The sequence below is a fragment of the Arvicola amphibius genome, chromosome 4 (genome assembly GCF_903992535.2).
Source record: "Arvicola amphibius chromosome 4, mArvAmp1.2, whole genome shotgun sequence".
Classification (NCBI taxonomy): Eukaryota; Metazoa; Chordata; class Mammalia; order Rodentia; family Cricetidae; genus Arvicola; species Arvicola amphibius.
In genome coordinates this window covers 87,813,100-87,839,137 of record NC_052050.1, presented here as the reverse complement: position 1 = coordinate 87,839,137, position 26,038 = coordinate 87,813,100, and the positions used below count along the sequence as shown (strand labels likewise).

At 49.1% G+C, this 26,038-nt stretch overlaps 1 protein-coding gene and 1 pseudogene across 2 annotated transcripts in view; both read right to left on the bottom strand.

Moving 5' to 3' along the window:
* Positions 1-26,038, bottom strand: part of Ergic1 (endoplasmic reticulum-golgi intermediate compartment 1) — a 104,276-nt gene that overhangs the window by 73,955 nt on the left and 4,283 nt on the right. Inside the window, exon 1 of one of the 2 annotated variants that reach the window (XM_038324960.2) lies at positions 6,142-6,266. The exons of the other annotated variant lie outside the window; for it this stretch is intronic. Within the exon in view, the coding sequence (XP_038180888.2) occupies positions 6,142-6,251 (110 nt within the window). The 5' untranslated portion in view covers positions 6,252-6,266. Of the gene's footprint in view, positions 1-6,141; positions 6,267-26,038 lie in introns of those variants that run through there. 2 annotated transcript variants of the gene reach the window in all.
* Positions 18,367-18,485, bottom strand: LOC119813885 (annotated as a pseudogene).

Genomic DNA, 26,038 nt, shown 5'->3' with positions numbered 1-26,038 from the left:
TCTCTGGGTGATTTTGTGTCCAGTATATTTTATGAAATTTTTTAAAGTTGGGACAGCACAAAGAATGTCAGCTACTGTGACAACAACAAAGAATAAACTCCTGAGACCACCACTTGGGTATCAACCACACATCTGGACCACCACTTGGGTATCAACCACACATCTGGCAGGTAAAAGACATCCAAAACCTAGACACTCGGAAAGTGTCTAAGTGTGACGCATAGGACACAAGACACTAACACAGGAGACTCAGGAGATGGGCTTGAGAACCTGGGAGAGTGGGATCTTACCCGTGACCATGGTACCCACAGCTAGCTGTACGCATGTGCATTTTTGGTGAGTCATACCTCGTGGCAGAATTTCTGTTGGCCTGGTGCTAGAGGGCTAGCAACAAGCCCTAACCCCTGATGGGTCTTAGCTCCTGGCCTCATCCACCTTTTGTTTAGCAATTGATCTTTTGCTCCTCTTGTTGCCCTCTGTCTGAGTGTCCCAAGGATACAAAGCCTATGCAAAACTTGTTTAGAAGGAAGCCCAGAAAACTGCGGTACCTTCTCAATTGGGTGTTTGCACTTGGCACTGTCCTTCTGGAAGCTTCATTCGGGTTATTGAGCATATGGAAATGAACTGGCATAATTGTAAAACTGAAGAAAAAAATAAAAATGCCCTGGGTGAAGAGAAAGCGAGGCTGGAGACCCCTGCAGCCACCAAAGGCTAAGTTCATTCTTAAGGTGTCTCAGAGTTTTCTTTCAACGGACCAGCGTGAATCCACACCTGGGCTGTGACAATACCTTAATTTAAGAATCATTTAGAAAGAAAAAGATAATCATCAGCCAGTCCTGGGACATTTGCCCTGGCTTAGGGTCATGTTAGAGACCAGGTAGGATTTTTCTCCACTACCCTGCTGCTAGGTCCTCCCACTCACACAAATGCTGACCTCCGCCTATAGTATTGGCCGGAACAAGGAGCCATAGCAGGTGCACAGGGGAAGTCCCTCAACACCCAAGAACACGGGCAGAAGTCAACACAACCCAGTTTCTGAAATCTGACCAGCTGCTTCGTGAGCTAGGCAAAGTGATGTTCCTCTCTGAGACCTGGTGGCCTGATATACAAATAAGGCTAGGATTACATGAGACAAAGTGTGCACTGTGCACAGCACACAGTAGGTAGTTTTTTAAAAATGGACCTGTTAATGTGGTGCTAACTTTAGCCCTCTGAAAGGATGCTTTCCCAAACACAGATTCTGGGGATTAGTGGGCCAGAAATCAAGTTGGTGGATTAAAACCAGCATGGAAAAAACAAACAGGAAAAGGAAAAGAAGCCTTCTTACCATCAGAAATGCTCTGCCATGCTGAGGTTTTAAAGGTATGATGCTGCTTTGTTTATTTTGATTCTTTAAGGTTGTCACACTATGTGGCCTAGGCTATCCTCAAACTTGTGATCACCCTATTGTAGCCTCCCAAGTCCTGGGATTACAGGCACGGTGACAGATGGCATCAGTTCAATATGCCAGAATCCAGTTCTCAGAGCTGAACAGGAACAACCCCACACTGGAAAAGAATCACACTTCCTAGAAGGATGCAATCTAACTTTTGGCTTTTTAAGAAATGCGATGAAATTGTGGAAGAGAAGGACAGCGGCCTAGAGGAAGTGGCTGCAGATGGGCTCTCCAAGAACTAGTGACACTGAATTCCCAGAAGAGGCAGGCCAGGCCACATGGGGACCACAGTCCCCAGCTTGATGGTGAAGACCGTCATGCGTAAGAGCCCTTGCCTTCCTGTCCCTCAGGAAGCAGCAGGTGGCTCTGGCGACTGCCTGTGCCTAATGTGGTATTATGTAGGAGACTAGAAAGGGCAGCAAATATTTCCCACTTCTCTCTCAAGTGTCCCGATAAATTTAAAAGAAAATGTCATCTGGAGTCAGCAGGTCTTTGAGCATCTGATGATCTCACTTTGCTGGGGAGGGGACCAGGACATGCTGGGCAAGAGCCCCATCACCAGCCCCACTTTTGTATTTTGACCGGGTATCATCGTGTGCATGTGTGTGCATGCAGAGGTCAGAGGAAGGTATCGGGGGTCTCTTTATTTTATTGCCTTGAGACAGGGTCTCTCACTAAAGCTACAGATAGGCTGGTGGTCAGTGAGCCCCAGAGATCCTCCTGTTTCTGAGCCCAACCCCAAATTCTGGGGTTATAGGCTCAGTCACACCCAGCTTTTCATGCAGGTGCCAAGGATTTGAACTCAGATCCTTACACCCATGTAGAAAGTGTTCTTATCTACTAGGCTATTCTCCTAGCTCCCGAACAAGCATCTTCAAGATATATTCCTGCGTTCCTTTGCTTGAGTCCCAGACTTCACACAGCAGACAAGCAGTCTACCACAGAGTTCCCTGCAACCCCAATAATCCTCACTTTTTAGTAAAACCACAAGCAGGCTTCCACACAGAACCTTCCTTTAGAGATTCTCACTGCCCAGTTACGGATGCCCAGGATTCACTGGTGATGGCTGTTTTCCATTTGTGGGGATGAGATCAATGTTTGCCTTTGAAAAATCCATCCATTTGAGCTTTAAAAATGAGTCCAGGTAAGTAAAATATGCTGTGTGCACAGGGCGGTGGATGTGTGACAGACACAGCCAACACTGTGACGATGCCAAGGGTGGCTGCTATGTGGGGAGCGTTGGAAGGGATCGGAGGACAAACCCCTTCTTCTAGCCTGGAGTTAGTGGTGCCAGCGAGGAGCATACTCTCCCTTTCTGTACGGGTGACCAGACCCCCATCAGATAGTCTAAAGAGACACGTGTCCCACTCTTTGGCTGAACTGGTTACTAAGTCAATGGAACCTGTGGAATTGGAATTTCCCTTGGAATCTCATGCTGGGAGAAGGAAAAGGCTGAATGAGGCCTAGTACCAGCCAGAAAGGCAGTCCAGAGTCCTGACTGTCAACTACCTAGCTGGAGACTGCAGTCTAGAGAAAGAAGGGTGGGCACACACCTAGATGGGACTCCGGCCTTCCATTTGAACCTAGACCTCCTATCAAATAGCCTAGGGAGTCACTTATTGGTCTCTCTTCCCAATGTGGCCACATGGGGACTACTGAGTGGTGGCCAAGTGGTTGTCAGTTGCTTCCAGGTCCCAGGCTCTGACCCGAGCTCAGATAACGAGGCCAGCTAACTTGCTGGGGGAGAATTCTTCATGGAACAAGTTTACAGTTGGAAAGAGTCTACCTTCCCATCGTCACCCTACACCAAGCCTTTCTCCAAATGTGTGCGCCCGTCCCAGGTATCTGTGGAGGACTAGCTTTAGGATTTCCTCAGAAACTCCAGGGATGCTCAAAGGTGTCGCATGGAATGCGCAAGGCCTGCAGAACACACGCATCCTTCCGTGTCCTCGAGTCATTTCTCACTGACTTACCCAAGGAAACACAAGGCTGGTGAGTGTACAAAACAGCATTGCTTGGGTGACAAGAACAATGTACACACTAAAGACCAATGTGATTCTGTACACACTAAAGACCAATGTAATTTTTCTAAATATTTCCTGTAGTTGCCTGAATCTGTGAGTATGGAGTCTGAGGGTTCAGAAGGCCTAATGCAAGCAAGCACTCTATCATGGAGTCAGATGACTAGCCCTCTTAATCTATCTCTCTGTCTGTCTATCTATCTATCTATCTATCTATCTATCTATCTATCTATCTATCTACCATCTATCTATCATCTATCTATCTATCTATCTATCATCTATCTGTCTATCTATCTATCTATCTATCTATCTATCTATCATCTATCTGTCTATCTATCTATCTATCTATCTATCATCTATCTGTCTGTCTGTCTATCATCTATCTATCTATCTACCTACCTATCTATCTACCTATCTATCTATCTATCATCTATCTATCTATCTATCTATCTATCTATAATCTATCTGTCTGTCTATCTATCATCTATCTGTCTGTCTATCTATCTATCTATCTATCTATCTATCTATCTATCTATCTATCATCTATCTATCATCTATCTGTCTGTCTGTCTATCATCTATCTATCTACCTACCTACCTATCATCTATCTATCTATCTATCTATCTATCTATCATCTATTTATCTATCATCTATCTATCTCTCTGTCTGTCTGTCTATCTATCTATCTATCTATCTATCTCTCTGTCTGTCTATCTATCTACCTATCATCTATCTATCTCTCTGTCTATCTATCTATCTCTCTGTCTATCCATCTATCTCTCTGTCTATCTATCTATCTATCTCTCTCTCTCTCTATCTATCTATCATCTGTCTGTCTGTCTGTCTGTCTATCTATCTATCTATTTTTGAGACAAGATCTCACTAAAGAGCACAGGGCGGGTCTAAACTTACTCTATAGCCCACACAGGCCTTGAACTTGTGATCCTACTGCCTCCAAATGGCTGGGATGACACTAGGTCCCTCCCATTTTTCTCTTCTGCTCTTCTCCCTTCCCCCCCTTGCGTGCTCAGCGTAACCTTTACACTTTAGACTATTTCTATCTCCAGAGGATAAACATGACCACAGCTTCCTGGGTGAGAGGCTAGCATCTTATGTAACTTAAATTCTCAAACCTAAGCAGCTAACACTGGAATGATCCATCAGCTCGGCTGCCAACTTTCCATGGGTTTCCTAACTTTCCCACTCTATTTTGTTGGCATGTGTATCTGTGCACCACTTGTGTGTCTGGTGCCCGAGGAAACCAAAAAAGGGTGTCAGAGCCCCTGGGACTGGAGTTATAGGTGATTGTTAGCTGCCATGTGGGTGCTGGGAATAGACCCTGGCCTTCTAGAAAAGCAGCTAGTTTTTGCTTTTGGTTTTGCTGGTATCACAATGCATTCAGGTTTTAGGCCCCTCTAATCTGTGACAGGTCCTCAACTTTTCTGAGGCAGAAAAGAAAGACAGAATTACAGAGACATGAGAAGGAAAAAGTGTCTCTCACACTCTGGAGTCTCGCTGAAGCCTCTAAGGAGCTGAGAAGCCAGAAATGATAGATGATAGATATGTAGTAGATGGATGGATGGATGGATGGATGGATGGATGGATGGATGGATGGATGGATGGATGGATGGTAGGCCTAATAAGTGATAGATTGATTGCAAATACGATAGACAGATCAAATATAAATACGTTGTTAAAATGGCAATGAACCAGGCATAGGGACTGAGGTGTATGCCCTTGGGTAGGGCCTCATTCCCTCCCAGACATCTTCGGTGACTCTCATAAACAAGACTACAATGTTGTTTATGGTGAAGTCCTCCTACCTGCCTGTGACCCACCATATCAAGTGTGACCCTGTCAGGTGCCCTCGGGAACCACCCAGAGATCTCAATCAGGTTCTTAGAAACCCTTTGAAAGCAATATCTTTTAAACCCATCAAAATCTTATACCTGTCCACTATAAAGACCAAGATGGGCATGTGGCTCTCAGAGAAGCCTACACCCAGACTCTCCAGTGTCTTGCTTTCTCCCCAAAAACCTCTCTTCAAAAGCTTACATTAAAATCTCACTTTATAAACCCCAACTCTGTTTCCTGTTGGTTCACCTAGAAATTATTCTTCATAATAGAGCTAGGCATCATGAGTTTTCCCGAGCCAAGGGGGGGTCTCTGAAGACAGCCCCTCAGACTGTTGTAGTCAATAGTGTGGAGCCGTGTCTCTGTTCCTTCCACTGAGGATGTCTCCCTGTTTTACTGTTGAAGGGTACTTGGTTAGTTTCTGGAATGTTCTCAGACTGGGTTTGTTGGAGCTGTCAGGTGCATGTCTGTCTCAGTTCTCTTTTGTGGTCCTAACAGAACTAGGTAACTTCTGAAAAGAGGTTTACCTGACCCGTGGTTCTGAAGCCTGGGGCATTTGAAGAGCGTGGCCATGTGCTGTCTCAGCTTAAAGGCAGAAGGAAAGGGGGACTCTAAAAGTGACTCCCATTCTGCCTGCTGAAGATGTAGTGGAGAACATATATGCAGACGCTCTGGGTTCTAGTCCCAGCTCTGTACAAACAAGCAACTGCCTTGAGAAATCTTCATCAAGTGACCCCTCAGAGGCAGCCAGAAGCATCAGGAATCAGCTGAATCTACAACATGAGGCAAATGAAAACAGCCACCCCTCCCCTGCCAGCTGCTGGTCCCTACCAAAGGAACACCTTAGAGCCCCCACTGTTTGAAAGCCCGGCGGCACACAGCAGGAGCTCCATGCATTCCTCAAATGATCCAAGAAACCAAGCGACAGATTCAGGGGACATGTCTGAACAGTGGGTAGATGGCATGTCAGGTCTCTGTGCAAGAGGCTCCAGTGCCAGGCCACGACTCCAGCAAACCCTCCAGCCTGAGTCTAGAGGAAAACAGATAGGGAGGGTGAGTCTAATTTTGCCCTGGAATGTGGCCTTTTCAGTCAGCTGGAGAGGGTGATAAGGAAGTGGCCGTGGGAACCGTGGGAATGGGGGAAGCAGACCCCATTCATACAGAGCAGGAGGCGCTAGCTCCGGTGGAATGTGCAGGGTGTGGGGCGCCAGGAAGCAGAATTCCTGAATGACTGGCTAGGGCTGGGCCTCAGGACCGCAGGCCCCTAGGGAACCTGTGTGGCCAAAGGCAGTGTCTCATCAAAACAGGAAAATCATAGAGGAAAAATGCACATGTAAGCGGACTGGTATTTACAGGGAAGGGCCCCCGCTGTGACTCTGGCAGGGGGATGGAGGGGATGCAGGGCACAGAGGGGAACTTAGGGTCTGCCTCGGTGCCCACCACAACCAGATTCTCTGGTGTGGTATGTGATGAGCACACACGACAGCCGTGACGATGCAGAGGCACGTAGGCCATGCCCTGCCCCCAGCCCCTGGATCCTAGGAAGCTGGAAGGGGAAGTATGGACCACAGAAGGGCTCCCTGGGTATGCTTCCGGGCCGCCTACAAATTTCTCTCTGGATGGCTGCCATCTGAAGGGCGTCAGGCACACAAAGGTGCCCCCGGTCAGGGCTTTGGCCCCAAGTACCCGGCCTGCAGAAGCTCCTACTCTTGGATAGTGGGAATTATTGCTCCCAAGTTCACAGCGTGCTGAAAAGGCTAAGATAAACTTTAACCAGTGCACACACAGCCGGCCCAGCGTGGTCAGCCACTCCTGCTTATGGGCTGGGTTGGCACTGTAACACACCATGACCTAGGACTACTCGGCTGAGATGCCTCCAGCCCTCTCTATCCAGTCCCTGCATCTGCAACTTTTCAGGGTCCTGTTCTGCCCAGGCGATGGGACAAGACACTTCTGGTCTCTTCCCCTATTCTGGTCCTGGAGAGGGGCACACATCAGTTCGTGTGTGCTGTCCTGTCTTGCCCTCATACAATGCTTGGGGCAAGGGACATCGCTGTGTGTCCATTGTTACAGAAGAGAAACCAATTCCATAGTGATGAGGAACCTACCCAACTTCGCACAGTCAGGAAGGGGTAGAGGCCAGGCTGTGACCATTCCCTGCTACGCATGAGTCTGGCCAAGAATTCAAGACTCATGGGGTGGGGGTCTCTGGCCAGAGTCTCTACAAGGAAGTGAGGGAGACAGGGAGGCATCTTCTGAAAGGGCTGGAAAGGAAAATACTGCTGCTTCTACTGACCATGGATGCTGCAGCAACCTGAACCGCTCCAGAACGTGAATGAGGACCAACCAACTAAATCCACTGCCAAGCCCTTGTCCAGCATCAAGCCTCTTAATCTCTGCTCCAGGAAACAGGCACTGGCCTCCATCCCTTACACAACGAGCAAACCAAAGGCCTGACGGGTTCCGTTGCTCTCCAACACAAGAGTCAACAGTGTGTGAATGAACACACGCCAACGTGTCCCTAAAGTCGACTGCCTTGGGGCCCCCAACACGACTTTTCAAATAAAGTTTAAACTTCCCAGCTGAGGCACTTCTGCTGTATAGGCTCTGTGGCCCTTGGCGACACTCACCTAGAGCTGTCTGCAAGCCTGGTACTCTTCTAGAATTTCCTATCTACAGCACTTCACTCTCCCCTCGGCCCCGAGGAAGAAGGCTTTTCCCATGGGTAAGTGGGTGTAGTGAGCTAGAATTCGGCCTCAGATCTCTGCCCTGTCTCCATGAGGAACAGTCATCCCAGAAGGGCAAACACACCCTCTGCCATATTTTGGAACTGTGCTCACCCATGCCACCAGATCTTCAGCTCCTTTCTTCCACACCTATGGGGGTCTCTATGCACTTGCTCCTTTCTGCCTTCCTCGGGATGACATCTGTTCTAGAACCTTCGATGGCTCCCACGGTCTGATACGGCCTGTGCAGGTCCCCCTCACCTGTCCCTTACATTTCTCACTGTCACTCCACCTTCTCCCGATGCTCACTGGGTACAGACACTACAACGCCATCTCTTCTCCCTTCCCCTTCTAATTCCCACTCATTTAGGTATCCCCCACTCTAAGAAGCCCCCACCTCACTACCCCCTCTCATACATCCACCACGTGCTTCTCTTCCCATTAAACACACGTGTGCACCAGCCTTGACTCCCCTTCACCTTCCCAGCTGGGCTCTGCTTCTGGTGAGGCGGGCTCTAGGCTACCTGCCTGGGCCCAGCTGAATGCTCAGCATGTCCCAGCTTCTCCAGCCTCGCTGCCACCCTTGTCACACTCTCAAGCCCAGCCCCTCGTGGCAGTGGCACGCCATCTGCCCTGGGACACAGGGATCGCTAGGCCAGGCCTCCTGTGGCTGGCGTACTTAGGCACACTCCTGCCAAGATGCCACGCACTGAGTCACCGGTCCATTGTCTTTTCATTAATTGGCTGGCTGTGAGTTACAATTTAATAAGTAACATTTGATGAATTGAAGGTCAAGGTTTTCAAAACATCTCTCGATGTGGAAAATGTGAATCAAAGAGAGATCTTGGCAGACAGACTGGCTGCTTCCAGAGCCAACTGCTGTCCAGCTGATGGGTTGGCGTTGTAGCTGAGCCTGTGCAGGCACCCGCCCCGAGAAGCCACTGCTCATAGAAAGCTGGTCCTGGCTATGTGACACACGGAGGGCCCACTCCTTCCCAGGCCGGGGATCTGCTTACCTACTGAAATGACCCATTCGTAACTATATTTGCCTCCCTACCAGCCCGGAACACCTGCTCCAGACCAAAACAGGTCTGTTAAGGTCTCAGAACAAAGATTGTGGGAGAACCTTCTACAATCCTGAACAAAGTTGAAGCCAAACATCCCTAGAGTTCTCTGGGCATTCTTGTTAGAAAACTTTTGGCCCAGTTGGAAAGCAAGCCTCACGAGGGTGAGCACTATAACCTTGGAGATCAGCTTAACATCCAATCCTCTGCCCGGTTGGGGGCATGTAGTGCTCAGGAGGCAGGTGTCACTGTGTGAATGAGCAAACAGGCCAGCAAGGATTGGCTAGGGCTGAGGTTGACTTAGTAGATTGACTTTACAATGAATTTTTAGCCCAGCCAAGTCACCTGTGCAGAAGTGTAGGGAATGGGGGAGAAGAATGGGGGATGCAGCCACCCCAGAACCAGGACAGTCAGAGGCAAGTGGGTGTACTCCTCCTACCCCTATTGCCCTCTGTTCCCACTCACGATGTGCTCTAGTGATCTGGGAAACCGCACTTTAAGGGAGGTGGTGGGTGACATAGTGACCTGTAACACTCACAGCAGTCAGCCCCATAGTGGCCTTGTCTGTTATAGGAATGCCCCAGGAAACTTGCAAAGGGTTCATTTCAGGAGCCCTGGTGGCTGAGTGCCCACTGGTCAAGTGACTCCTCAGAAGTGTCCTTATGGGGCACGGAGCAAGTCTGATCCCAGGGCCTGCAATGATCATTTAAAGGAGGCAGGAAAACACTAGAAGCCACGCTCCTGGGCTTTGGTGACTGTTTCTTAAACTGCTTTTTAGGTAAGTCCCACATGGTCTCATAGCAACGATCAGTGGCTGCATGCTTCTAACACACCAGACACACATGAGCCTGGTACGGAATTGCCACCCTGAGAGGTGAGTCAGGAAGTTAAAGACAGAGAAGGAAAGGAATAAGCCCCAGCAGACAGCAGGGCTGGGGGTCCACACTCTGGGGGATCCAGAGTTCATGCTTGTTGCTCTCTTTGGCTGCTTAAAACCCAGACACCTGGTAGAGTGCAGTGCCACCCCTCCATGTGGGGCCTGGAGCCCAGGGGGTGCTATTACAAAGGGGGGTGGGGATTGTTGTTGTTGAGACAGTGTCTAGTGAAGTCCAGGCTGGCCTGGACCCTGCTATGTAACCTAGGATGACCTTGAACTCTAACCCTCCCCAATGCTGTGATTACAGCCCTTCCCCACCATGTCCAGCTACTGGTTCCGGCTCTTCTGAGACAGCTTCTTATTCTCTAGCCCAGGCTAATGCGGAACTCATTATGCGAGACACGGCTTAGCAGATACCTTTGGTTCTCCTCTGATCTCCGGAACCCTGGAAGTACAGGGGGACATCCAAAGCCAGCCCACACAGCAAGGGGGCTGAGCCATGACTCGACGCTGCTCTCTGAAGCAAGAGGAGACCCCCGAGGCCAATCAAGTTACCGTAACAGCTGGCAGTGTGGCACACTGCACATTACATGATTTCCGTGCAATTCATATCTGAGTGACAGCAACTGGACACGCCTGGTGGAAGAGGACATGAAACCCAGGCTCCATGTCCTACCCTGGGAAGCCTCAAAGAGGCACAGATGGGCACAAGTACACAGTCCCACACACGTATGTACACACGTATGTGCACACAGGTATTTTTTCTAGGACATTTGGTGGCTCCCCCTAGAGGTCCCCTCTCTCAGAATGAACCATGTACCTCTCTTCTCTAGGACATTATCACAAGGTAGTGGCAAAATTCCAAAAGGACAGCTGCACCCTGTTACCCACAACCAGAGCATCATATAGAAGCCTGTATGCAGGTCCAGACACAGAAATGACTGGGTGAACCCATAGTGACCCAGAACCCTATGCTGACTGTTAGCCACATCAAGGCTGAGTGACTCCCATGTCTTATCAACACTCCACTGTCCCCAGGAGGAAGGCACCATCCTCAGTTAGGCCAAGACAGGGCTGGCACACTCACTCCACAGCTCTGCCACAGTCTTCCAGGTCTTCAGTGCCCCCAGCACTTCCCTAGACCCCAAGGGCCTAAGGATCAAGACAGAATGGCTCCTGACACTGAAGTCACTGGAGCCTGGACCATCTGCCCCAAGGCCACAGGCTCCTTCCATAGAGAGACACACACCTCGACCCCGGCCCAGCTCCCACTGTCCCTTTGATCGTCCATGCTAGACACTACGTCACCTCTTTGATTTAATATCAGCCGACAAATACCCAGGCCCGCAGGCTAATCATCTGCCTAAGGCCGCCAGGGCCGACCACACCTACGTTCCGAAACATCAGAAGCCATCTCCTCTCGCTCCCCTGTTCTGCATCTTTTTCTTTCCCACTGCTGCATTTCCAAGCACAGACCTCAAAGGAGACGCACAGAAAAAAAAATCAACTCCCAAACCCCAGGTTCACATTCCTAGCCATCAAATGGTGACAATAACCAGTTGCTTCGGCCACTCTTTTTCAGCTAGTTCAGCTACCAGGAGGTCACCCGGTCACACTAGGCTCCTCTTGGAGTTTCAGATACTTTCACTGGGCACCCTTTTGGTCTCTAGCTGAGTTTATGGCTCTGTGGATGGGCTCTCCCAGCATGCCTGAGGGCCTAGATTCAGTTCTTAGCGCTGAAGCAGAGCGGGTACTAGGTACTGGGTAAACCTGTGAAGTCATAGCAGCTGACACGCAGAGCACTTACCATGTATCGGGCCCACACATTAATGACCTATGATGTGCATTTGACAAATGAGAAAAATGGGGCGCAGCGAGCTTTAGAACCTTGACTTGGGTCACAGAGCAAAACACTTTTGCCCAGAGAGTCTGCCTCGGGCATCCAGGCTCCTCACGACACCATCAATTATGATACCATCCATTTGGTTTCATCCAATGACAGTTCTGACATTCCAGAGACGCTTGCAGCAACTGAGTCCCTGAATTAACCACAGGCCTTACTGTCTCAGTCCTGGACCACCCCTAGCCACTATGTTTTAGAATTTCCCTACTTCCAGAATGTTAGAGCTTTGCCCGGCTCACCTCAGCCTGTGTCTACTCCCCCTAGATTCTGTCACCTCCATAAACCAGCCCATTAGGAAGCAAGGGAGCTTGGCTCTAAGACTTTACTAGCTGTGTGGCTCTGGGCCAGGCTCCCGACCTCTCTGATCCTCTGTTTCCTTCTGTTACAAGGAAGCCCACTTCTCAGGCTGGGGTGAGGGTGGGAAGTGAGGGGTCCTCTCTTTCCTGACCTCCCTTACCCAGATTCTGGGAACACACTGAGCATTTCAAGGGGAGCCTGTAGACTGGCAGTAGAGTGTGGGCCTGAGTAACTCCAACTTCCCCATTCCTTAGGAGAAAGCCAGGAACATTTGGGCACAGCCACATGGTACCAGATCAATCCCAGAGGAGTGAGGTCCCCACTCACAGTGGGGGCCTCAGGGTTCAGGGCTCTATTATGGGGGTTGTCAGCTTGTCTTCCATCTTCCCTTCCCTTCTACACCAACAGGGCTAGCAGGTACAGAGTCCAGACCCAGCGCCAGGCCCTCCGTGAGTGGGAGGACGTGGCTGTGTTCTCAGACTATGCCGGCCATCAGGTGTTAACTGGACAGTAGCAGCGCAGTGACCCACAGAGCCTGGTGAGGTAAGGGAGAGCAAGGCACAAGCAGGGAAGGAGCAGCAGGCAACCCAAAGGAGCCCAGGGACGTGCTGGGAGAGCTCTTTTCTAGGGAACAGGCCTAGTTAGCTGCGTCACTGTTAGCTCTCTCTTAGCACCATCTGCTCCTTCCTTTCTTCAGGACTTGCGTGGAAAACGCCCACTCACACTGTGGCTCCACCCATGCTCCTGGCAGCTAGAATAGCCAGAGGGGTGGCAGCTATCCTAGCTCCTCAGAAGCCCCAATGAAGCACAGAGGGAGGGAAGGAGGGAGGGAGGGAGGGAGAGAGGGAGGAAGGGACACAGTGGGAATCCCAATGCCTCCGGCAGACCAGCAGTATTGTTGGCAGAGTCAGGCATGTGCGTTTTTGACAGACAAGGCTGGTGATGTTCTAACTTGGGGTAGAAAGACCCCAGAGGAGGGGAGCTGGGAGCCGGGGAGGAGGCTAGACTCCTGCCCCAAGAACCAAGCACTCCAGTTGTATCTGAGTTATCAGACTGACAGTGGAAGAGCCATGGGGCCTGGGTTCAGGTAACCTAGTTTTACTCAATAAAGGTCTCAGAGCTCCACTTTGCAGTACAGTGCAGCACAAGTATCATCATCCTATTCTAAGTTCCAGCCCTTGGCTCTAATTTATGAATTAAGCTATCACATATGTATAGGAAAGCAGTGGGGAAGGGGGAGGTTGGCACTATGCCAGCTCAGTTGTGCAGCGGGGATCATCTTGGTATATGGATCCAGTGGCTGAGGACACTGAAACCTTTTAAACAGAGCAGATTCAGCAGGCACATGAACACTGCCGCAGCTGGGCTCGTGTGTACACAGTTTATTCTGCTTCTTGGCTTTTATGATGTACGAAGTCAACTTTCATCGGTATAAGTGTTAATTTCTTTTTGGGAGGGGAGTGAAAGACAGGCTTTCTCTGTGTACTCCTGACTTTCCTGGGACTCGTCCTATAGACCAGGCTGGCCTTGAACTCAGAGATCCCCTCCTCTGCCACCTGAGTGCGAGGCTTAAAGGTGTGGGCCACCGCCACTCGGTGAAAGTGTTTGAACTATTTCAAACACTGACAGACTTAAAGAAATATTGCTAGTAACACATTTGTTCAGGAATATGCCCCAAATGACCAAGATGGCAGGAGAAGGGAGAGGCAGACAACGCTAGCTGGAGCCACAGGGGCAGAGATGACAGCGTCTTTTCTAGGTGCATGGCCAGACCACACCTCCCTACCTGCTCTACACAAGCATGAGAGCAGGCTGGACAGCGGCACATCCCAGCCTGCTCCAAAAGCTGCTTCCTACAAACCCTGGATGAAGGGAACCTGGTCTCTGAGTGTCCACAGAAGCGGAGCATCTACTCCACTGGGACTTCACACGAGGGGAAAATAAGCTTGTATGTTATGAGGACACCAAGTTTCTTAGGTCCTTTCTCAAAGAAGCTGGTGGACGAATACAAAGGCGGCATCCCTGAGGTCTCGCCCTTCCCCCTATCTCCAGCAGCTTGGTGTGTGGGAGCTTCCTCTGCAATGGACAGAATATGAGCACCCGAGGGAGCCAGGCCCCGTGCTGAGGGCATTACAGAGTGCTCACTTGACCCTCACGGCAGTCCAGGAGCGGGCATGAGGTATCATTAGGGCTATCTTTCAATGGTGTCAGAGAGCAGAGAGAGGTGCAGTGGCACCGTGATCTGAAGTAGACAGCGAGCCCTATAATGCCCCATGCCCTGCTCAGCACCCAGGGGCCACCACCTTATTATGTGTAAGGCTCTAGGCCAGGTCCCGCTAAGGACAGTGCAAGCCTGATTCTGCCACAGCTTTGGAACCTCACTAGTGTGGAAGTGACAAGGTGGATGTGGCACATGTCACAGAGCTGAGGAGATGGGAGGGCCACAGTTGTCAAGGCTGTAGAGTGTTAAGGAAGGAACACTGCCCCCCCCAGAAGAATGGGGGAGTGGGCTTCCTGGAGGAGGAGGTACTTGAGGTGGGGAGATGATGTCCTACTTGGAGCTTAGCATTACCTCCTAATCCTCAGGAATAAACTCAGACAATCCCACTACCGTGTCTACAGTAAGGACCTGCAAGAATCCAGGGCAAAAAAGATATGGAAATCAATAAGAATAAATAAACAAACAAATTAACCTTCCCCCAATGGAGAAAAAGCCCACAAGAGACAGACAACTTCACAGCTGAAGTCTACGGCCTCTGCAAAAACAATCAGTGCTAATACTTGAACTCTTCCAGAAAGGAGGGCTGGGAGGAGCCCTTCCTAACACCTTTCATGAGGCTGATGTCACCCTAATACCTAAGCCAATGGGACCACAGGAAAGCAGGACGAATGCCGATGACAAACATCCTTAAGAAAGTCTCAGCCATTTTTTTTATTAAAGATTTCCATCTCCTTCCCTCCTCCTTCCCCTTCCCTCCCCTCCCTTCTACCCATACCCCCTCTCCACCCCTCTCCAAGACAAAGAGCCATCAGGGTTCCCAATGAGGAAAAAAAAATAATTTAAACAGAAAAGGGGAAATAGTGGGGAAGTCCTTCTGTATATGTTGCTTTTTTTTTTTTTTTTTTTTTTTTGCTTTTCGAGACAGGGTTTCTCTGTGGCTTTGGAGCCTGTCCTGGAACTAGCTCTTGTAGACCAGGCTGGTCTCGAACTCACAGAGATCCGCCTGCCTCTGCCTCCCGAGTGCTGGGATTAAAGGCGTGCGCCACCACCGCCCGGCTATGTGTTGCTTTTATTGGTTAATAAAGAAGCTACTTTTGGCAAAAAAAAAAAAAAAAAAAAAAAGAGAGAAAAGAAAAAAAAAAGAAAGTCTCAGCCAGCAGAAACTGCAAGTGAGAACTGATGGACAGGAGGAAGGGGCTTCACACCTGGCCCGGGAGGCTGGTCTGGCTCTGGCAGCTGATGGGAGGCATCACACCAACAGAGAGGTGAACCACACAATCCTGATCCAGAATAAGCTCAGGACAGCATCCACCCTTGAAGGCACTCTGAGAATTCAGGTGTGGAAAGGGAAAGGTCTTCAACATGAAAGTCATCTATGAAAACTCCACGGCTGATATAATCCATGTGGAAGGACAGCTTTCCTGTAAGACCAGGCAGAAGGCCGGGTGCTGCTCCACTGCCTTCACTTAGAACCAGCAGAAGCATCAGGCAAGAAATAGAAATAAAAGGCGTTCACATCTGAAAGTAAAGCCACCACTAACCATAGATGGCATGATAGCATTAAAAACAAAACAAGAAACAAAAACAAAACAAACAAAAACAAAAACCCCGAGGCCACACAAGAATCAGAAGAAAGTCTAAGATTTGTAAAGAGCCACAAAGCACTCCAAACAGCTAGAACAATGTTGGAGACATCATACTTCGTGATATAAAATGATATCAAGCTGGGTGGTGGTAGTGCATGCCTTTAATCTCAGCACTTGGGAGTCAGAGCCAGGCACATCTCTGTGAGTTTGAGACCAGCTTGGTCTACAGAGCAAGTTCCAGGACAGCCAGGGATACACAGAGAAACCCTGTCTCAAAAAACCAATAAATAAGTAAGTAAGTAAGTAAGTAAGTAAGTAAGTAAAATGATACCACAAAGCCATAGTAATAAGATCCGTATGATACTAACATAAAACCAACACACGGACCTGTGGGGTAGAAGTCCAATCACATGTGGTCATCTCATTTTGATAAGGGCATCAAGAGGACACAACGGATAAAGAGTCTCTTTAACAAATGGTTCCAGGAAACCTACACTTTTATATGTAAAAGAATAAAATCATTAAGTTCATCTTATTCCAGATGTAAAATCACCTCAATGTGGATTAAAGAAAAACAAATCATAAGACCTAAATGTAAACCCAGAAGCCATAAAACTCCTGGAAGAAATCACTGGCTTGAAATATGATTTACTGAATAGCAAACCAGAAGATCGGGCTACAAGTAAATAAGACAATAATAAAGAAGACATAAATACATAAATAAGACTAGAGCAAACTAAGAGCATTGTGGTGGTTTGAAAGAAAACGGCCCCCAAGGGGAGTGGCACTATTAGGAAGCACGGCCTTGTTGGAGTAGGTGTGGCCTTGTTGGAGTAGGTGTGGCCTTGTTGGAGTAGGTGTGGCCTTGTTGGAGTAGGTGTGGCCTTGTTGCAGTAGGTGTGGCCTTGTTGGAGTAGGTGTGGCCTGTTGGAAGAAGTGTTACTGTGGGGGCGGGCTTTAAGGTCTCACATATGCTCAAAACATAGCCAGTGTCTCACACCATTTCCCATTGCCTCTGCAAGCTGTAGAACTTTTTTTTAAAAAGATTTATTTATTTATTATGTATACAACATTCTGCCTCAATGTATGCCCCCACGCCGGAGGAGGGCGCCAGATCTCAGTACAGATGGTTGTGAAAGCTGTAGAACTTTGAACTACCTCTCCAGCACCGTGTCTGCCTGCACGCCATCACAACCCGCATGATGATAATGGACTAAACCTCTGAACTGTAAGTGAGCCACCATAATTAAATGAGCAAGGCGGGCAAGCATATAACAAAAAGGTGCTTGGCATCAATTAACTGTCAAGGAGATGCAAATCAAAATACTCTGGTACCATCTCAGGCTGCTGTTGAATCCAAAAGGTAACAAGTGTAGGGGAGAGCGTGGAAGAAAGACAATGCTTGCACACAGCTGGTGGGGGGGGGGGGATATAGACTGGTGGAGCCATCGTCAAAAATAGGGATCAAACACAGAACAACCATAGACCCAGAAATCTCTCCTCTAGATGTAAACCCCAAAGAAACAAGAGCCCTAAGGGCTACCTGCACCCCCAATGCAGCCTAGTCATTACAGCCAGAACTTGGGGCAGCTGCCACCTGATGGAGAGATGTAGAAAATGTGGCTCTTGGGCCTAATGGAATATTATTCAGCCTTAAGAAGAGGAGATTCCCACCTCATGCCTGAATGGACCTGGAGGACATTCTGCTATGTGGACTGGGGAGGGGAGGAGAACCTGGTATACAGAGAGAAGAGTGGTTACCAGAGTCAGGGTTGGGCGGGAGGTAGGAAAGTGAAAGTCAGCCAATCAAAGCAGAGAATGCCATACGCACACTTGGGAAAGGCCAGATAAATACCCCACGTCTATAACAATAGCACATTGTATGCAGGGTTTTGCTACACAAGGTCATAGCTATTCTTTGTTGTGGCTATGAATTAGAATGGAGGCAACTTGCTTCCAAAGAGGTGAAGGAAGCTGGGTCCTCATACCGTGATGCTACAAGGTGGTGGCCCCTTTAAGAGCTGAGAAAGTACAGGTAGGGATACAGACAGGGGTGCAGATGAGGATGTTGTATATTTTGATCACATTCTAACACCCCCGAGATTGTCAGTAAAATTTGTTTGAAACAGAGGGCAAAGGTATCTACTAGCTGACCAAAATTAACAGTAGAGGTTTTGGAGGACTGAGGATAGATACACCGGAAGTAGTAGGGAGGGCTTAGAGATGGTCTGGGCCCCTTCTGGATCAAAAAACAAGAGAGAGAGGAGGTCACTGGTTGCTTCTTTGCTGTTTGCCTGATCACTCAGATTCTGACCCCGATATCTGACTCCCGAGTTTTTATTGATAAAGAATAATTAATTAAATAAACACTTTATTTGGCAAAGCCTATAGCACCCAGTATTCCCAGGAGGTCTCCCATCCAAGTACTAACCAGGCCTGACCCTGCTTAGCTTCTGAGATCAGATGAGAGTGGGTGCATCCAGGGTGGTATTTATATTTAAACTTTCATCTGGAGCCCAACATGGGGTGCCAAAATGTACTAGGTTCTTTCTTTTGGGCCACCAACCAGCTCCCAAATTATGACACAGAGACTTCTTAATGGTTTTGAATGCTCGGCCTAGCTTAAGCACATTCCTGGCTAGCTCTTTTAACTTAAAATATCCTGTTTCTCTTTATCTAGCTTTTGCCTCAGAAGTTTCTAACCTTTTCTTACTTTCTTACTATCTCTATGTCTGGCTGGCTGAAGGATGCCTGGCTTCTGGCTCCAGGCATGTCCCTCAGTCTCTCCTCTTCCTCTTGCTATTATTTCTCTCTCAAGCCTAGATTTCTCCTATTTACTCTCTCTGCCTGGCAGCCCCACCTATCCTTTCCCTTTCCTGCCTGGCTATTGGCCACTTAGCTTTTTACTAGACCAATCAGGTGCCTTAAGCAAATATGAAACAAATGCAACATATCTTTTCATAATTAAACAAATGCAGCATAAACAAAAGTAACATACTTTTATATAGCTAAAGTAATATTCTGGAGCATAAACAAATGTAAGTCATTTTTGCCTAGTTAAAATAATATTCCACAACACGGGGTATGGACAGGGCTACAGACAGAGGTACAGATAGGGCTACAGACATGCAGCCATCAGAAGAGCTGAATGTGAATATTGTGAGAGCCCACTCAGTCCCCACAACAGAGGTGGTTATAAAAGAGCCATTCCCATCACCCTAGTCTTCCATCTTACCATGTGACCTCTTCCCAATTGCACACATCCCAATAGCACACATCCCTGATGGAAGAGAGTTATCTGTCTATGTTACTTTCATTGGTTAATTAATAAAGAAAACTGCCTTGGCCCTTTAAGAGACAGAAAATTAGGTAGGTGGAGTAGACAGAACAGAATTCTGGGAAAGAATGGGGAGACGCTTCAGGCAGTCGCCATAGTAAGTCGCAATGATTCTCCTCTCTGAGATGGACGCAGGTTAAGACCTCTCCTGGTAAGCGATCCACCTTGTGGTGCTACACGGATTACTAAATATGGGTTAAAGAAAGATGTGAAAATTAACCAATAAGAGGCTACAGATAATGGGCCAGACAGTGTTTAAAAGAATACAGTTTCCGTGTAATTATTTCGGGTGTAAAGCTAGCCGGCGGCCGGGTGGCGGGACTCAGCCCCGGTGCTCCTTTCTACACATACCAATTGCACACATCCATGACACTGTGAGCCAATAGGTAATACAGAGAACCCTCACAGAGTCAGCCCAATGACATCTGTATTTCAGTCTCCAAAAGCAAGCAAACTAAACCTCCTCTTCCTTCAAAGTGACCCAGATTCAGGTATTTTACTATGACTAAAGAGAATAGACTAATACAATCTGTATGGGAGATGATGAACATGCTAATGTGTCCCATTATGCAACTGTTTTACTGTAGGTATATGGATGTAAAAATCTCATAACATCATGCCATATGCCTTAAATATATACAAGAAAACATTAAAAAAAAAAAAAACTCTGGGACAAGTCTCATGCCCCTTAAAAACACTTGCCAGTGCTAAGTGAGAGATCTAACTTCAGATTATTTTATTTTGAGGCAGGGTCTTACTCTATAGACCATGCTGATCTCATACTTGGGGCAATCCTCCTGACTCAGCCTTCCAGATGCTAAGATCACAGGTCCAGAGTCACCACTCCTAGGTTCCCAGGTTTCTCCCGGCTTGGTTCCTAGACCCCTCTATTGCCCCCCAAAGCCCTGATAACACCTCCCACTCTGCAGGTTAGTGATAAAAGGAAGTGTAGCCCTGACCGAGCCTGCACCTCACAAGCCCCCCTCACCTGAGACATCACGTCAGCACAGCTAGAAAGCCAAGCAGTCGCCCACTGGCTGGGGCCTCTGCTATGTGATGATGTGAACAAGAAATTCTAGCTGTTACTGGTGCTCCACTTCCCAACAGAGTGTCAGCTACCAGCAAGGGAGGGGGCCAGGGAAGAGGTGAAAGGTCAGAATCATCACCATGTCACAGTGTCCTGAAAGGGTGACCAAAAGGGCCTGCCCACTCCTGTTGCTTCCCCAGCCCCATGTTCCAGTCTCTGGGTGAGAAAGGTCAGATAGGCCCCTGAGGGAGACATCCTGCAGGGCCCTGGAGAGCCCTTAAGACAGCCACGGTCATGACAGCCATACAAGACCTGTGCAAAGGCCCCAGCCAGCAGAGACTAGAGTTACAGCATAAGAACACATGGGCGCCTGCCCGGGGGGGGGGGGGGGGTTGAACGCTGAGGGAACCAGTTTGGCTCTAGCAAGCACATGCCAGCGTCAGTTCCTGAGCTGGGATGACGCTATGTGGCAACGGGCAGAGTGCACAGCGGGACAATGGGCAGCTCTGCCTTATCTACAACTTCTCGAAAACCTAAAGTTACTTTAACATTGAAAGTTCACTTAGCTTTTTAAAATGAGAAGTAAGAATGTCAAAACTAAAACCAAAACCAAGGGGTCAGGGACAGGGGCTTGTCTGCACCCCAGCTCCCAGAACACCTGGCACACAGCAGGCCCGAGTGACCAGTGAACAAACCCCCACACCTGAGTGTTCCAGCCTCTGGAAGGCACTCTGCAGGTCCACACAGGAAGTCCTGCACCCTCTCTACTGCTCCTCAGCACAGGCTCAATGGTAACTTCCTGCCCAAAGATGCCCACAGTGACAGGAAACTCAGGCTTCGCCACTGGCCTACCACTGCCCCCCCACTGCCCCCCCACTGAGCTTCCATGGCAACAAACCATAAACACAACTAAGTAGATAACAACCAACATCGGGGTTTCTGTGGGCTGCCCTTAAGAAAATAAAGTGATAATCTCGCACCCTCCAGAATATGATGCTGTTGAGAAAGCCAGCCCTTACGTCATAGATATGCATGAAAATCTCAGCTGTGTCACCTGCCACTGTGGCATCATCATCAAGTGCTGTCCTTTCTCAAGCCAGCAGGGATACAGCTCCTCCCCAGCTGTGAACCAAGGAGATCCACGGCAAGCCTTTGGCTTAGCCCTAGATGCAAGCTGCCTACTAAGGTACACTTGGTGCCAGAGCAACACAGCCCCAGGGAGGGCTGAGGGTGATGCCCGGGGGCCGCTGGTATTTGCAGTGGAGGAAGGGTACAATCCTCAGGAGAGAGCTGGCCAACTCTGGCCATGCCCTCCAATGTGGCTCAGGGAAAAGTTCAAGTGCTAGCACAAGTCCTTAGCCTGGCCAGCCCAGGGGAACAGAACTCTGACTTGTCCCTCTGGCCACAGGCCAAGGGTCCCAGGGGCTCTGCTCCAAGTCCTGTCCATCCAGTGAGCACACGCTGGTCACACTGGCCAGCCAGGGTGTGTGACACAGGACTGTGCATTGTTTTGTTTGGCTCATCATGATGGCTAACAGAAACAAAACCGGAGTCCATTGCCAATCATTTGTGTACAATTTTAAGCTTTTCGTCATCTCTTAAAAGACAAGGGGATCTGGAGGCCACAGAGACACACCGAGGCCACTTTTCTTGCCGGACACCACTCCCTCCAGCTAGCCACAATCAGCTCTCTGGATATCTCAGTGTAACGGGTGCTTCCTCTCAGGACTTTACTGATGGCTACTGAAAAGGGCAGCCTAGATTCACCTGTCCCAGGAGTTCTCAAGTGGGCACCACCGGCCCTGCAGAGCCAGGACCCGTCCTCCCCGTGGTCACACACCATGTGCCCCACCATTGTGGTTCACCAGTTCCAATAACAATACAGGGGTTAAATAAATAGCTGCTGGGCCGGTGCCCCTCGAAATCCCTGCAATGAAGGAAAACCCCAATCTACAAATAAGGCAAACTAAAACATGTACCTTGTTCAGGGTCCCCAACAGTGAGAAGAGACAGCGACCATGAGAGGTTCGCCACATGGGGAGGGCTTGTCCTGGGGCAGCTCAGGGCAGCTGGTGCTCAGTTAGCCTCTAGGGCATTTGCAATGGAGAAGAGCATCCTGGTCCAAACTATGTGTCACACTCCTGGAAGATTTGGATACACTGTCTACCATGAATGGACTCTGGGACCCAGCAAAGCATCAGAGCGGGCCAAGCAACACCAAGACTCCAAAAGCTCTCAGGGGACATTCTGACTAACTCCTGCTAACTAGTGGTTTCTGGTGGGAAGGTGCGGGGAGACAAGTCCTTGCCAGGATTTATGAAAATCAATAAGCTCAAGGTGTCTGAGATGAAGGATGTCCTTGTAGTGAGGTGCCAGCCTCTAGAATTCCAGTCTTGCACGCGCAACTCAGTGGCTGTGTGCCTGGCCAGTTACTTCCCGGCTCTGGGTCCCGAATTCCTATTCTAAAATGGAATCAGCAGAGGAAGTAGTTCCTGGAGAGAAAAAGGAACCTAGATGCCTAGATGGGAGAAAATATTCTCAAACCAAAGATCTGACGGGGGCGAAGGCAGGGAGGAAATAATAGCCAAAACATACAGAAATTCCTTCCACTCAACAGCTAAAGCATATGCCACCCCAAGTCAAAGGTCCAGGTAGACAGACATCACAAGGCAAACAAGTGGCTGATGGGTGTGAAAAGGCACCCCACACGACCAGTCACCAGGGACACAGCCACCAGAAGTCTCACCCGCACATCTCTTTGCATGACATTATCCAAAAACAAAAGACACTAAGTGCTGGTGAGGGCATGGGGACTGGGATTCAGGAAGTTGCTGAGACTATAAAATGGTATTACTGCTATCGGAACCACCTACCCAGAAACCCCATTACTTGGCCTTTATCGCTCTCCACAAATTGAATTCAGAATCTCAGAGATGTGTGCGCAGCCCTGTTCGCTGAGGATTAAGCGCAACAGCCAAGCTGTGGGAACAACCTCAACATCCATCCAAAGATGAGCGGATAGAAAGGTGTCTGAGTACATGGCACAATACTACACAGCCTTTGAAAGGAGGACGCCTGTCATGTGTGATGTTGCAGATGAACGTAGAGGACAACGTTAAGTGACAAAAGTCAGCCACGGGACAAATACAGAAGGGCTCCTCTCTAAGAACTCTCAAAAATAGGCAAGCTCAGAGAAAGCAGAGAGTGGTAGCTGCCGGGGACTAGGGAAGGGATGGAGAAAGAGATGTTCAATGGTCAGTTTCAGTTACTCAAGATGAATACCGGCCTGCTGCAGACACGGAGCCCACAGCTAATGATGCTGTACTGTGAAGTCGAGTTTCTTAGGAGTATTCTTTCCTGCGCTTCGAAACTCAAATGAATACCAATGACAATAAAGTGACAGCCTGGGAGTCTGCGAGGGTGCTGGAGCCTGCTCTGTATCCAGCTGGTGGTCATGACTTCATAAGCAGGCCTCAAATTTCATTATAAGGACACACACAAAAAAGTCAATTTTATTGTGTGGTGAGTAAAAATAAATAAAACACAGGCAATAAAGTACTACCGGCTGCATCTATCTCACCGGACCGGCACGGCTGTCAGTGATGTGCCTGGATCAGGGCCAAAGAAACATCAGCATTACATCCTCTCCCTGCCCCCAAAACAGTCAAGACCCAGCCTCAAATGGGAGCAAGATGGGAGGCTGCAGGAGCTGATGGGATGCCAGCATTAGGCAGCAGACACAGCTGCCAGGTGTGGTAGCCAGCTGCAGCTGGTTTCAATTTTCACTTCTCAGGGCTGATGCTGGACTCCTCTGGTCCCCTCTGACCACTTGTCTGTTCTCTGAGAGCTGGATATTAAGGTCCTTTGTGCATTGTTGAAATCGGGTTATGTGGCATTCCAAATATAAACACATTATTATGCACACATACACATCAGGCCTGCTGAGTTCACTTAATTATTAAGTTTAGCCACTGCCAGGTCTCTCATCTTGGACAGGGTTCCCACTATTTGGATGAATAGCATAGCACACTGGGTCCATTGCAGGCAGTCCTTGCTTCCTGTCCAGCCGTGCTTCAGGCAGGTTCCTGGAGGGTGGCTGGTGTTCCTGGACAGGGAGGTTGTGCCACCAGAAGGCACCTGGTGCTAAGGGCTCCCTGAGACACCATTTTTGAGACCCAGAATTTCTGGTGGCCCATCTCCATGGCTGTGATACTGAGGTTCTGTGGGTGAGGTGCTTTTTGTAGATCCTCTTCCATGACCCTGCTCTCTCCTGCTTTCCCCAGGGGCCATGAATTTTTTAGAACAGATACACAGGCGTGCCAGAGGGCTGCCTCTCCTGTACTTTTCCCTACATATATAACCAATGCAATTAGGTTAATAGACCTACAAGCTCAAGTCGACAACAGATGATTAGGCTAATTACCCCTTCCTTAAAGGATCAATTAGGGTTGTGCTGCCCAAACTGTATTCTGAGAAGCGGTGCCAGGCACTCAACAACGGGCTCCTTAGACTACGTGTCTGGCACAAACTAGGCTGAACCATGACCCTGCTTCCTTCCACACAGGATTTCACGGAGGCTTTCAAATGGTGGCCAAGTGTTAGAGGGACAACACAGGCTGGAAGAACTGTGGGGTCCGGTCAGTGGCGTGGGGGCGGGGGAGGGCTGTCTGTAGACCTCAACATAGCGCTAATCACCAAAGGACTTGTCAAAGCACAGGCTCAAAGTCAGGTTGCGCACGGAGAGCCTGTGTACCTCACCCCAAGCTTCCCGTGAAGCTGTTGGTCTTTGGAGAGCAAAGATCATAACAGAAAGGACAGGTGACACACATCTGCAAACAACTACTTGAGGAGCTGAGGCAGGAGGATCTCAAATTCCAGGTCAGTATGGACAACTTAACAGGTCAAAATAAAAGGGGAGGCAGAATGGCTCAGTGGAAGAACATCAGCTAGCCCTGTGTTTCATGTCCAGCGGGGCAGTGGGAGCGGGGGAGGGGAGACATACTCTGAGACTGACTCTCTTTATTGGCCACTGTAGAAACAGAAAAACAGACTATTTAGTTTATGTAGTAGGACCAGAACTCTCCTCCCCAGTGTTGCCTGCCAGGGCTCCACCAATCCCTGCTCCCCTGAGGGCTCTAGTCCACTTACCGCGGCTCTTCCAACTTTGAGCAATCCTTCTTAGCTCATGTTCGCACAGACCCACAGCTGGCTCTGTTCTGATTTCAAGCAATGCCCATGGTTAACCAGGGTCCTGGCTCACTGATTCAGAGGTACAGGGCAAGCCTTAGCCAGAACGCCTTCCTCACCAATGGCCTGGGTGGAGAGACTTTTCCAGGCGAGCATGTGAACATAGCTACTGACCCAACACTTCCAGATGTCAACAGTGTGGGGACTTTAGCAAAAATTGATTTTAGACAATTCTGGAATTGGGTGTTGGAAAGAGTGTGAGAGGAAAAGGGGACGATATGAGTGTCTCAAGATGGGCACTGCTGGGTCGGGGTTAGAGAGGAGGAAGGAGATGCACCCAATTAGAGGAGGATTTGCTTCTCTCTGAATTCAGGGACCAGAAAAGAACACACTTCCAGCCCACAGGACACAGGAGCTCCAGACACACACAGTAGTGTGGGGTCAGCTTCTGCAATCACCGCATTCTGGACCTCGGTTCTCGGCGGGCTCACTGTGATGGGATG